This window comes from Sebastes fasciatus, chromosome 5 (genome assembly GCF_043250625.1).
Source record: "Sebastes fasciatus isolate fSebFas1 chromosome 5, fSebFas1.pri, whole genome shotgun sequence".
NCBI lineage: Eukaryota > Metazoa > Chordata > Actinopteri > Perciformes > Sebastidae > Sebastes > Sebastes fasciatus.
This window is the reverse complement of record NC_133799.1, coordinates 22,566,542-22,581,079: the sequence shown is the minus strand read 5'-3', so window position 1 is coordinate 22,581,079 and position 14,538 is coordinate 22,566,542. Positions and strand designations below refer to the sequence as shown.

The following is a 14,538-nucleotide window of genomic DNA, read 5'->3' as shown; positions in this document are numbered from 1 at the left end:
TAAACTGTGACCTCAGTCAGGGATTATCATCAGGCAAACACCCACTGATTTAAATGAAAATCAATAAGGGTTTCAGAGAACCACCTTATTTAAGGCCCAATCCTCATACCAGTTTGACAGAACTACACCAGTGATGCATATTGTGAACATTTCTCAAGCTGCTTCTTTTACTTTAAGCATGGGTCAAGAGTTTGTGAAAACATTTTTCTTGTGTCATTACCCGAGCCATTGAGTTGGTAATAATCTTGGAACCTGACTATCCTAAAGTATTCACTACTCCTTCAAACTAAATATTGTTAAAACATCATCTGAGTATTTCCTGTGGCCATAGGCTACTATATACTATAGGGCTGGACTGAATGTCTTTTTTTACATTCAAAGCTTCTATTGTGGTTTTCAAATGTTTTTTTTATATATTATGACCTCGAATCGTCAAACAAAATTTCTAAAAATCAATTTGAATAAAGTGAATGAGTCTTTTTTTTATTAAATCCATCCATCCATCCATCTTCAACCGCTTATCCGGGGTTGGGTCGCGGGGGCATAAGCTCCAGCAGGGGACCCCAAACTTCCCTTTCTCGGGCCACATTAACCAGCTCTGACTGGGGGATCCCGAGCGATTTTTGACCAACCCATCCACCTCGACCTTCTCCCTACACGGCGTTTGTCGCTCTTTATACTTCTCGGTTCAAAATTATGTGGATTACATACAAATTGATTTTGTGCTGACCATCACAAAAAAAAAAAATCGTGTCTATGTACAAAAATCAATACATTCAATTTTGTGACTATTTCACGAACTGCTGTGCGACTGAGCTGGAATATAACTCGTCAGTGCGTGCCTCCCTTTGTGTGTGCCTCGGCAAGCGGGAGAGAAAAAACGTTTTTTTAACCGCAGTGAAAATGTTGTTTTTGAAAGGCTAGATGGCAACAAGTCTTTCTTTTTTCAATAAATTTTGACTTTTGGACATTATAACACTCTGGAGTTTGTAAATGTAAACGCCAACAAATATGGATTGAAGCAGAATATTTCGTTAGATAAAATTTTTTTTTCAATTTTGGAAATGATTACATCTATCTTTTTACAATAAATTTTAACTTTTAGACTTTACAACACTCAAATGTTTGGAGCACACGAGTTGGAAACAATTCTACGCAACCACCACTGGAATCTCTTTCTACAAACAGTATAATACTCCCTTTGTGTGCGCTGTGGCAAGCGGGAGAGCAAACAGTTTTTTGACCGCTGTGAAAATTTTGTTTTTGAAAGGCTAAACGCCAACAAATATGGACTGAAGCAGAATATTTCCTTATATAAAAACATTTCGTATATTTTGGAAATTATTACATCTATCTTTTTTTGATAAATTTGAACTTTTGCTCGAGTACACGAGTCAGAAAACAATCCTACGTAGCCACCGCTGAAATCTAATTTTACAAATAACAGAATACTAATTATATCAGTGTAGCCTAATAGTTACTTTATCTGTGCAGAAATATCGGTTTAAAGAGTTTCGCAGCATCTGAATGTTGATTTAGAATTTCAATGGCAAGGTCATGAACTATTTGGTACAACCCTACTATACTAAAAAATATATAATTTGTCTGTTGACATAACAGTTTTCTTGAGCTCATAAGGTACAGTAATTATTGTGATCATGACAAAACAATAGCCTACTTGTTACATCAAGATCACATCACAATACGGGACATAATACCTTCCATCGGAGTGTGTGCAAACATGTTACAAATGAGAGTAGTGTCCTCATTTGCGTGAGTCAAAGAGTGTGTTCCAATCCACGTACTTCCTGAAGTAGACTTCAATGTAGTGCACTGTTTGCACTCTGTGCTTACTTGAGTAGTGCGTGTATTTCAGTGGGGTAGAGTCGTCTCAAATCGAATACTCTGCGGCGCAATGACTGGAAATGACGATCCCAACATTTCACCGCGGCTCGCTACCTGCCAAAATATCTTCTTCTTCTTCTTCTGGGTTTTACGGCAGCTGGCATCCTTTGTGTTACATTGCTGCCTCCTTCATGTTTTACCCGTCCACGACCCGCCAAAATGTCTGCCTTTGTTGAAGAAAAAAATTAAAGCAGAGTGGAAATTACGTTTCCAACGTTGTTGCTTTCGCCTACGATGTGTCCTCCTGTTGGCTGAAAATGCACCGGTATGTTTACGTATTGTATTGTTTTATTCTGTTATCTACGTATGTTTGAATAGTGGTCGTGGTCCCGCCCCTCTCCGCTACATAGCCAAGATGGTGACAATTGAGTGTGAAAAGTGTCCAGCGTTCCACACTCAACGATTTGACCGTTTTGAGTACAACATCCGGGTACTTTGAGTGCACTGCATTTTGTCATACTTCCCAGTGTGAACGCACTTATGCACTGAAAATAGTTAGTGTAAGTATGAAAGTACGCGGATTGGAACACACTCAAAGTCCCAAAATCAAATTGGAGTCGAAGTCCTGGAATGTCTTTTTAAGGGGGGAAAAAAGCATACGGATTATTGCCAGCCTCCCCAAAAAGAGCTGGCTGTAGTCTTTAAGAGCAGGGCCCTGTACCCGGCATGCCTTTCCCCATCTTCCCCCCTTCTCTCCTCATGTTTCTGAGGTCAGTAAACAAGAAGTGTGTGTTTCCCTTTAAGGAGCCCCCACCGTTTGCACAGCGGAGGGAGGAGAGGCAGGCCTGCGGAACAGCGGCTGAGGAAGGGAAAAAAAAAAAAAATCCAACAGAGGACGGTTTCAAGTCCCCCCAATAGAAACTGTGCCTGATTTGTGGCCAATGTTGGAGATGTAAAAAAAAAAAAAAGAAAAAAAAAAAAAGAGAAAGAGAGGGAGGGAGAGGAGAGAGAAGGAGGAGGGAGGAGGGAGGAGGAGGAGGAGAAGGGGGGGAGGAAAAACACTAAAGGGGTAGCTATGGAGATGGAGCGTTTTCCTGGCTGCTTTCTTTGACAGGTGTTGAGTGGGGCAAAAGTCTTAAAACAGAATCCAGCATGTACGCCAAAGGTAAAGGAGCTGTCGTCCCTTCCGATAGCCAAGCGAGAGAAAAGTAAGTGAATTACGCGCAATATGTTCGACTTTACCTGCTTATCATGCGGGCGAGGTGGGGAGGGGGGGCAGAGGAGAGGAGGGGAGTCCAACTTTCTAAAGTAGCTACTGTAATTTAACAGGAGTGTACTGTAGTAAAGTTTACCCCTCCCATCCGACCACCTTAGAGGTGCGTCTCTTCAACTTTTTTTTTTTTAATGTTACCTCTTGTTTTGCACTTTCGTGGAATATTGACTAATATTGCAACGATGTATCTTTACCAAGCGCGCGCACTCTTCTTCCTCTGTAACATATTGCAACATTCTGGAATGCAACATTTTGGAATGCAACAATGTATCTAATGTTCTCACTCAGCACGCTTTGCTTCTGCAGCAAGTTTGCGCGTTTACATTTAATTCTTGTGTAAAACGTGTTTCTGTTGGGTGCTTCGTCTCCATGCGCGTAAAGGCTGCTCGCATAGCTCGTCTTCTTCTTGTAAACTTTAGGAGACGTGAAGCTGCTGGTTGAATTATTTTGTGTTCTTAGCTTGGCTGAGGTTATTTATTCGCTGTGTGTGTGTGTTTTTTGTTGTGTGCGTAAAGCCGGGCGCAATCCAACCTGCATGGCGATGAAGGGAAAAGTTTTGTCCCATTCAGCAGCACAGACAGACAGCGGTGCGAAACTTTTTTAGCATCCGCGCTCACACGAAGGAGAGTCATGCTGCCATGAGCATCAAGCTCTTTTAATATTACAGAAGCAGACTTATATTACCAAGACCAAGTAGATGAATGTAGTATCGCATGTAATTCTTCATGGTTATTGTGTCTGGAAATATTGCGTAAAATCACCTTTGTGTGTGTGTAATTCCATCATGTTTTTTTTTTTGCAAGATTTTGTGTTAAATGTTCTTTATTTTCACATAAAAGCACATTTGCCAGTGCATGCATTTTTGTATAAAAGATTACAAAAAACTTTGTCACTGTCCCTTGTAGACTGCACTGCTCCTCATGCATGCTCTTTATTCCGACACTGCCTACAATATTTCTGTATGGGGCCATTCAAAGATTTGGACTCTTCTTTGCATCCCAGCAGCACTTTAGAATCGGTGTAGTCTTCTATCACCATTAGCTATTTTTAAGCACTAAACAGTCTGAGGTTAGAGGAGTGGAGCAGGGATCCCTGCTGAGATGCAATTGTAATCTAAAAACACTGTCAGGTCCTGAGAGGCTGCAGCACCTCATGCATCTGTAATAGAAACAAAATTTCTTTAGAGACCTTCTTGTATTTTTTTGATGCATTGCTGTGTCACATCCAATTGATTAAGCTTTCTAGAGATGTGGCTCGCTTATGTGCTTAGTGTAAGCTTCCTCGAATACGACTTTGTACACTTCTGGTGCCACGAGCGTTTAATTTCACTCTGAATCCACATCAGATTATTGGAAAATTGAGCAGCTCCGTGTGTGTGTTTGTGTCTGTGTCGAGTGAATCCTAAATGAAAACAGTCCCATGTGGTTTTACGAACAGCAGGCGGAGTGACCTTTGAACCAGCATATGATGCTTTAATATTGCATATGAACCATCAGCAGACGTTGCTGCTTCTCCACCTGTTTGTGTGCCTTCAGCTTATTTACAATATACATTGAAAGCAACGCGTGATTTAAATGTTTTTTAGTTGCACTTGCTTGTTCAGGGAGTGTGGATTATGTTCCATGTGTTATTGGGAGTGAAATCAGTGCAGAGGCAGCATGTATTTCAAATGATAGTGTAGGAGGAGGATTAATAATTTAACTCAGAAGAAATACAAGTCTTCTGGGAGCTGGGAATGATGAATGCGTCTGTTTTAAGGCTGCTTGTGGATAACAAAACTCCAGAATTTGTTTATTTTAGTGTGTTTTCTTTGCATTCATTTCATAGATCAGAAACTCCACTGTAAATATCCTATTCTTTAAATCCATATTAGTCTTTAAAGTGTGCGCATGCCCGCCACATGTCACAGGCCTTCTAGGTATTGTCCAGACATAATGGACGACGCTTGCCCTCTCCCCTCACCTGTCTTGTCACCCTAACCTGCCCCGCAGGGCCAACACATGTTCCCTTGTAAATGTGGAGCTCACAACAGCTGCCTCAATGCATCACTGAATTAGCTCATATTCATATTTACATATTCATACGGCTCTTTACATATTCAGATACTAAAAAGAGGGCGCCCCGGATGGACTCGCTCATATGACAGCAGAGTATCGCAGCTCTTGCTTAGAGGGTTGATTATCAAGTCATATACTTACCTAATTAAAATAAACTGTAAATTGATAATATGATATCTCTCTCTCTCTTGGAATCAGTTTTTGGCAGCTGGTATGTTAAAAATACGAAACTCTAATTAAATATATATGGCGTTATTCTCTCTATGTTCCACAGAATATGTTTTATTCCAGTAATGTGTGAACGTTTAAGATTATTTTTCTTTTGATTTACATTAAATCGCACCACATTGCAGTTAGATTAGATGCATAAAAGTTGTTAAAGGAAAAGCAGAGACTGATGGAGAGGATATAATTAGTCCAGAGCAGTGTTGTGTAGTTGAAAGGGTGTGTGCAGGGCGTGTGAGTTTTTAGACCAAGTTGCAGAGGGGGAAGATTGTGTAGTTAGTTAATGCATTGACCTTTGATAAAATGTTTCATACACATACGGTATTTCAAACAGACTTTATTACACCGTTTGGTTTCGTTATAGCAATCTGGTGTCATTAAGAGTGACGGCCAGCTGCTGAAGCTTTTCAGGGATATTGGGGATTAACCTGGAAGTATTTGGAACAGACAAAAGAAACTGTATCTTCATAATCACTTATACACCTCTGTCTCTTTTAACTCCCAAGAAAGCAGCAGTGATAAAGGCCTGTAAGTCACTGCGTGTGCTGCAATGTTGTCAGTGTTGCTCCGGTGTTTTTATTATAGCTCCTGGTGTTACTATCCTCCCATGTTGCCACTGGGGTTGTCAGATTTGGTAGAGTTTCTGCATGTAATCTGGTGTGTACAGATGTGCAGACCGATTCTCCTCTTTAGAACAGCACGTCCTCCTGTGTTTATAGTACTAAACGCTCCAGTTATCAGCCACCTGAATAGTATACAAAATAGTTTATAGAAAATGTTCCAATATACAAGCTCAAGCGTGCATTTAAGTGTTTGCGACACTGCACAAAGCTGTGTGTGTGTGTGTTTTTATATCCTTAAAAGCCTTGAAACCAAGGCTCGAATCCAACCTGTTCAGAAATGCAACATAAAACAAACAGTCACATGTACATTTCACACTTGTGTGGATTCCTCCACACAACCAAGGCCTCGCCATTCAAGTGATGCCTGGTTTCACTGTTTGGAAATCACAGGGAGCACGCATGAGGTGGGGAGTGAAGCGTTTTTCCTTGCACATCTTTGAGAAACATTATTGTGATCAGACATTTTGTAAAAAGAAAATATAATAATAATAATAATAATAATAATAATAAAGGTAGAGGAAGAACCGGTGACCTTGCAAGCAAAGAAATTAATTACTTTACACTATTTTTTTCCCAGTGTTTTATTTAATTTAATTTGAACAGGGGTACAGCAGCTTCAATATTAATGTCACCGTATTATTTAGTAAGTGGAACCTCTTTGAAATATGCACTGATGAATCCGGCTTCCTAATTAAAGGTGCCATTCACAAAAAAAAATATTTAATAGCTTGATCAAACATCTCATTTTGGGGCTGCACGGTGGTGCAGTGGTTAGCACTGGCGCCTCACAGCTAGAGGGTTGCAGGTTCGAATCCGGCTTGGGACCCTTCTGTGTGGAGTTTGCATGTTCTCCCCGTGTTAGCGTGGGTTTTCTCAGGGTACTCCGGTTTCCTCCCACAGTCCAAAGACATGCAGGTTAGGTTAATTGTGGACTCTAAATTGCCCGTAGGTGTGAATGTGAGTGTGAATGGTTGTCTGTCTCTATGTGTCAGCCCTGTGATGGACTGGCGACCTGTCCAGGGTGTACCCCGCCTTCGCCCAATGTCGGCTGGGATCGGCTCCAGCCCCCCCGCGACCCCTAACGGGATAAGCGGTTGCAGATGAGGATGAGGATGAGGAACATCTCATTTTTTAAAAGCACGTTCTTAGTTTCTAAAAGAATCCTGCTCCCTGCGTTTGTTTTCTAATCCTCTGTGTTTGTTTACAGACATTTTTGTGCAAGTTCAAGTGTTGCTGGATTTGTTTGGGAGAAAGAACTTCAAGAACTTAATCAGTTTGTTTTGAACACGAGGTTCTTTACATCCTCCACTCCTCCTCTGGCTCCTCCCACGTATTTACATGCAGTTTAATAGGGATCTTCAGGTCTGAATGCATGGTTTTGATTCTACACAGATGGCTCTGCCATCTGCATTTTACCCTTTTGAAAGAAGCATAAAGAGCCACGCACCAACATAGGCAGAAACATTGCTCTAAAAGTAAAGAAACCCTTGATTTACCCTCGGCACCCTTTGGCTGACTGCTTTCATTCAGATATGTCAACAGTCAATTAATGCTGCCTTTCGTCAGCTGCTTTGGGTGCATCCGCGCAAATTTGTCAGTTTTCTCACTTGAAATAAAGGAGACAGTATAAATATTGAGGCTACGTGCCTGAAGTTGATAATCAGTTTGGCAACAGAGCACACAGAAGACAAGTGTGTGTGTCTTTTATCAATCAGCATACAGAGAAAAGACTTCATGTGATTCTAAAGATGAACATAGAAAACAAATGATTGGATTATTGTTTGTTATTGTTGTTAAAGTTGGATCATGTTATCTTCCTCATTAACTGCTGTTTGAGGAGGCTCTGGTGATAACTGAGGCTGTCAATCGATTAAAAGAGTTAATCACAATTAATCACAAATTAATTGCACATTTATCTGCTCGAAATGTACCTTAAAGGGAGATTTATCAAGTATTTAATACTCTTATCAACATGATAGTGGGAAAATATGCTGCTTTATGCAAATGTTGTTTATATTTATTATTAGAAATCAATTGACAACACAAAACAATGACAAATATTGTCCAGAAACCCTCACAGGTACTGCATTTAGCATAAAAAAATATGCTCAAATCATAACATGGCAAACAGGCAACAACAGCTGTCAGTGTGTCAGTGTGCTGACTTGACTATGACTTGCCACAAACTGCATGTGATTGTCATAAAGTGGGCATGTCTGTAAAGGGGAGACTCGTGGGTACCTAGAGAACCCATTTTCATTCACATATCTTGAGGTCAGAGGTCAAGGGACCCCTTTGAAAATGGCCATGCCAGTTTTTCCTCACCAAAATTTAGCTTAAGTTTGGAGCGTTATTTAGCCTCCTTTGCGACGAGCTAGTATGACATGGTTGGTACCAAAGGATTCTTTAGGTTATCTAGTTTCACATGATGCCAGTATCTTCACTCTAGCTTTAAAACTATAACCTAAAGATAGTAAGTTGCGTAAATGCATTCAAGAAATTAGTGGCGTTAAAACAAATTTGCGTTATTATAATTTTGACAGCCCTATGTGTCAATATAATCTCTTATCACAAATCATTATAAATATCTCTCCTGTGCCTCTTTCACTGAAAACTGAAAAAGAACAAGTCATCAGTCAGTTAAACTCTGAGGTTAGAGCACATTTACAGGTGAGTCTGTCGATAGGTAAACGTCAGAGTCGAGCTCGCTGCTGGTAGAAAGTGAGAGGACTAGGATGTTTGTGTATGTGTATGCTTGTGTGTGTGTGTGTGTGTGTGACAGAGTGTGGATTAACCCATGGCTAAAGCCATGCGTGTTTACACGCGTATTGACACTGATTTGTTTTGACAAAGGAACTGCCATAACAAAGCTAAGCAAATATAAACAGTGTGTGCACTGGGAATAAGCTTTAGTGAAACAGCTTCACAGTATCACAGGTGTCTCAAACAGGCATCCAGTCTCTCATTCACCTTCAAGATACATCCACACCTGTTCACCACTACAGCGTCTGATCTATACTGCTGTTATAGGATGTTCATAAATATTTAATATTAAGGAAATCATATTTTGTGTTTTTGATCCAGTTATGCTTTTTGTTGCATTCAGTGCACCACTGAATACATAAATGATGCACGCTATACATGTTGCTTCTTTTGTTAAAAATTATATATGGAAGCAGATGCAGTAACGAGCCCTGCTGAACCCTCCTCCATCACTTCCTCCCTTCATACCTTACCTCACCCTGCCCCTGCTCTCGCTGCTGAATTATTGAAACGACGACATGAAAGTTAATTTGCTAACTGTCTGTGCTTTAGCTGGCTAAACTCAGCCGAGATGCCCTTGTCTCTGGAGGCGAGCGAAGGAAAGGGAAGGCTGGATGGGGCAGCCCGGGGCTAAATGTCAGGTGTGTTTCCTGGGGACGAGGCAGTGGGTGAGATCTCCTTGATGTGTGGACACGGAGCAAAGCAGTAGTTAGGCCTGCACGAGGTTAGAGCCAGGGAGGGAGAGAGGATCAGAAATGGTGGAGTAGATTCCCACCGAGTTGGTGGAAAAACGTTTGCAAATGATCGGGAGAAACAGACAACAGATGCACTGCTTGGCTTTGCGTCTCTTTTAATGTAAAGTCACACAGCAGCTTTAAACCACCAGCCTCGACATTTAGTCAGCAGTCAAAGCACAGGTCAAATATTCTGCCTCCCACTCAGACAGCTCTCCTTCTTCTCATCATGTAATCTCCGTCAATTATCGTTGAATTCCATCTGTGGACGACTTCAGCGGAGGTTGAGAGAGAGTGAAATGTGCTGAAGAGGAAACGCGAGATGGACTGCGTGGTTGTGGTTTGTCTTGTGAGCATCTCATCTTTTATTCCTGAGTGACATGTGTAACTAGTGCAGGGTTCACAGGGAAGGAATTCAGGTTTACAGTATTCACAGAGGGAAGAGTTGAGGCCCTGACCTTCAGTTTCCCTCTGACACAGCTCTCCTGTACAGTACAACACCCCCCACCCCCACCCCCTCATGACTCCTTTATCTACCTGGCCTTCCTCAGGCTTTGCTCCATCAGCTCGCGAAAAAAGTCTCCTCCTCAGCCGAGTTACACTTACTGCTTTTGACAGAGTAACAAAAGGTGTCCCCTGAAGCCTGGATTGAATGAGTGTTTTTAAATAATGCATTGCAGCCGGGGCAGGTGCCCATCACTAGGGCATAGAGCCCCTCAGATCACACCGGGCTCTGCCATGAAAATTTCATTGCATTGCCGCATTGCTCCTGGGAATCTCTGTTCGATCCTGTACAGTGCGGACGGGGTATATAGGAGCTGAGGCCTGCCGCTGGATATTTCACGCTGCAAAGAGGGCCTCAGTTTTCAATTTTACACCAACAGACTCCTCACTTTACCCAGTACCTGGGAAACTTAAACATCCCCTGAACTGCTCACACTGCTTTGTTTCTTTTGCCCACCCCGTCACTTGCTTACTGGGCGTATACGCCAAAGAAGCTTCCAGCGAGATTTCCTCATGGTTCTGCGTTTTTGGGGCCCATACTGGAGAGCAGTGGTTCCCAACCTGTGGTCCGGGCACCTCTTAGGGGGCTCCAAAGATCACGCGGATGCGTCAGGATTTGTCTGTAAATTAGCTTTTATTGTCAGACATTGTGTACATATATACACATATTGTACACAGCACACAGTCAAATTTAGTTTCTGCATTTAACCAGCTACAGGGAGCAATTTTGGGGTCTGGTTACTCCCTCAAGGGCACCTCGGCAGGAGGTCCAGTTACCAGTCCATAGTCCGTACTTGGTCCGTGCGGGGACTTGGGTGGCCGGTTCCAAAGCCAAGTCCCTACGGACTGATCTACTGCCGCCCCCACTGATGTATAAAAAGTATTTCTTTCTATGTTATTTACAGTTATTATTTTCCCTAAAACACAATATATCAATCAAAGATGTGGTCGAAATGGACAGAGTTTTATCTATTAACAGTCCAGTGTGTAGGATCTGGCGGTATCTAGCGGTTAGGTGAGGAGATTGCAACCAACTGAAGCCTCTCCCGTGTGCTAAGCATGTTGGAGAGCTACGGTGACGAACTCCGTGGAGAGGACCCGCTCCCTATGTAGATACAAACGGCTCATTCTAAGGGAACGAAAACACAACAATTCTTATTCAACACTACCTATCTGAAATGGGTGTTGATACAGTTGTATCTGATGTAAGAGTGAGAAATAGAAGAGGCGATAACATCTAATGTCTAATGCTAGTTGAAACTGGTTCGGACCTGCCGTAGCAGATCATTTTCTTTCAGCAGATTGTTGTCGAGACATTGCAGTGAAATTCGGTGATATCTTTGAGGGAGATAAAGAATCAGGTTGCTCAACTCTGGTCTGGCTCATTATTGATTCATTCAGTATCATCCAGCATCAACCCAAACATCATAACTCTGTGTCTGCTCTGGCCTTGATGCATGTGATCAGCATAAAAACAGTAGGCCACCGTGCACAAAAGCACAGCAGCTCACCTCTGCTCTGTGTCAGACCTGGAGACAACTGCATACAGATGATTGCAGGTTGTCCAGACTTCTGCATTGTAGTAAAAAGTATTGAGGCAAATGTTGCTTTTGTCCTGATGTGGTCCCAGTGAGAGGTCCATGTGTGTGTTTTTCTGCAGCTTCATGTGTAGTCCATTGAGGACTGGGCATTATACTGAATATCTGAGATGTTCCAGATGATTTTGTTGCAGTTACAGAAGATTAAGAAGACCTCATTGTTGTTATTAAGTTGTTCTTCAGTTGAGGTTTGAGTCTGGCCCAGCTGCTGCTGTAGTCTTGATCCCTTCTTGTCTCTCAGGGATGAGCATTAACAAGGCGAAGACAGTGACGAGTAACAGGGATGAGTCAGCTGTTGAGAGAGAAAGAGAGCAAAAAAAAAAAAATCACAGTCTTTCTGCTTCTTCGGGAAAAAACGGACCTTAGTTCCCATCTGTATATTGAGGTATACAGACTAGTTCAACATTTGGGAAATACATTTATTTGCCTTCTTGCTGAGAGTTAGATGAGACGTACAATTTTCAGCTACAGCCAGGAGACTGTTAGCTTAGCTTAGCATAAAGACTGGAAACAGGGAGAAACGGCTAGTCTGGCCAAAGAGTATAAAAGCAAAGAGATGATACCCTGGTGTTTTTTTATCAACAGGACTGAAAACGGCTATTATATTTATAATACTTTATTGTTCAACACAGGCCATTTTGGTAGAATAACACAATAGAATAGAAATAATTTTGGTTTTACTTTTGTACAGCACTTTGTAGGTGGATGTTTTACTGGCGTCCGGTAGTCGCTTTCAGTCCAAAATGGTGGAAGCGTAGCTTTGCTGCTGGGCGCTGACATTGCAATGAGACGAACAATTGACTTTCACTTCTTGGCAATATACGTTCTTTGGCCTGGCTCTGCCTGAAGATAACAAAACAACCACCTCTTAAGCTCAACAATTAACACGCTTGTTTAACTCATCAAAAAAACAACACATTGTGTTTTTATGAGGGCTTATGTCAGGGATTCTCAGCTTGCTTTGCCCGGGGGGCCACTTTTGCAGAATGACAGGAGGCCAGGGGCCAGTTAATAAACTAACATTAATCATATTTATATTATTATATATTCAGATAAAATTAATAAACATTATAAAAGGCCACAATTCATCCCTTTCTAAGGTTTGATGACATTCTGGGCTCAGCCCAGATTTGTGTCAGGGCGTCCTCCCCTGGCACTTTTTTGTGATAAACAAGCTCTATTATTCTATTTTGGTGCTTTTTTTAATGCACCCTGGCACCTTATTTATATTAAAAGTACAAATAAATCCAATCAATTTATTTTCATTGTGAATAAAAAATGGTTGACGGGCCACCCGGCACCCAGTAAGTTGAGCATCACTGGTTTATGTGTTGGACTATTTCTTAGCCGGGAGCAGTGACTTCATGGAGTCTTGTCATCTTGTTGCCAGGCAACCAGACTTTTACTTGCTATGTGGAAACATTACATTTACTCTTTGTATCAACACATCACACAGGAAATGCAGAGTCAAAATTGGCACAACTTGTCATATAATTGTCGGCCAATTTAATAGACATCATTAGTGTTCTTAGTTATAGATGAGTATTTTTGTTCATGACTAAAAGGTTCAACTTGCTAATAGAGTACAGTAGAGCAGTGTATTGGCAAGAATCTGTCGATACAATACATATCATGATACAGGGCTTGAGATTCAGTATAATCAAATTTTAGGAAAACTGTCATAGTATAAAGAACACACCACCATATGCATAAAATCTGATTAAAAATAGTTTACTTTTTAATGCAGTCAGAACAGTGGGATCTGCATTTGTATTTATCACAATCCCTCTAACATCCAACATCATAGCACTACTTTGAGAGGACACATACATGAGAGGGCACATCTCTTTGCAAATGAAATAAAGAATTGATTGAGTTAATCTTTGCATGTAAACTATTAATTAAAAACTGACAGTGTTTTTTGAGAATCAGTACAGTATGACAAAACATAATATTGCGATATTCAGTATTTTCAATATTATCTTGCACCCCTACAATACAGTTGGCATATTTTTCCTTTCAACAACAGTTTCCGCCATTACTATGACTTGCCCCAAAACTGCATCTGCTTATCATAAAGTGGGCATGTCTGTAAAGGGGAGACTCGTGGGTACCCATAGAACCCATTTTCATTCACATATCTTGAGGTCAGAGGTCAGGGGACCCCTTTGAAAATGGCCATGACAGTTTTTTCCTCACCAAAATTTAGCATAAGTTTGTAGCGTTATTCAGCCTCTTTCACAACAAGCTAGTATGACATGGTTGGTACCAATGGATTCCTTGGGTTTTTCTAGTTTCATATGATACCAGAGTCTTTTCTCTAGTTTTAAAACTGAGCCCGCTACAACCCAAAAATGCGTTAATGCGTTAAAGAAATTAGTGGCGTTAAAACAAATTGCTTGATTAAGACATGTTTTTCCTATTAACACTAAATTAAAGGCTTGTTTGTAGAACGAAACCCACTGAGAGTCAACACCAAGTTCTTCCGCCCTTTGCTACTTGTAGCAGTGATGTTGTTGTTGTATTAGTAGTTTTAACTAATAGCCCTATATTTCAACTGTATTTGGGTTTGATGTACTAAGCCAGAGCTAAATTGTGAGTATCTTAACTCTTGTCAGTATGCAAGATTAAACTCCAACAGGATGCTCATGTTGCTCTGTGTCTGCCGGTTATCCGTAAAACAACTTGATAAGCCAATAATATTTGATGACTATGTTTCTGTGAGTTTGTTTAGGAATCTTTCATCACCAGAAAGTAATTACTGTTATAAATATCTGATGCATAGACGGGCATCAACATGTGCGTGACACCTAAAAATAACATGCAGCGTGGTGGTGACATCTGAGAGTCCAACTTCAGCCACGTCTGAGGATATTTTTCGTCTCCTCCGTCCGTCCATGTTTCTCTCGGCGTTTG

The 14,538-nt window shown here is 41.2% G+C and overlaps 1 protein-coding gene across 3 annotated transcripts in view; it reads left to right on the top strand.

Moving 5' to 3' along the window:
- Window positions 1-14,538, top strand: part of ssbp4 (single stranded DNA binding protein 4) — a 115,681-nt gene that overhangs the window by 2,577 nt on the left and 98,566 nt on the right. For 2 of the 3 annotated variants that reach the window (XM_074635832.1, XM_074635833.1), the window contains exon 1: window positions 1,431-3,053. The exons of the other annotated variant lie outside the window; for it this stretch is intronic. In XM_074635832.1, coding sequence (XP_074491933.1) covers window positions 2,998-3,053 — 56 coding nt within the window. In that variant the 5' untranslated portion in view covers window positions 1,431-2,997. Of the gene's footprint in view, window positions 1-1,430; window positions 3,054-14,538 lie in introns of those variants that run through there. 3 annotated transcript variants of the gene reach the window in all.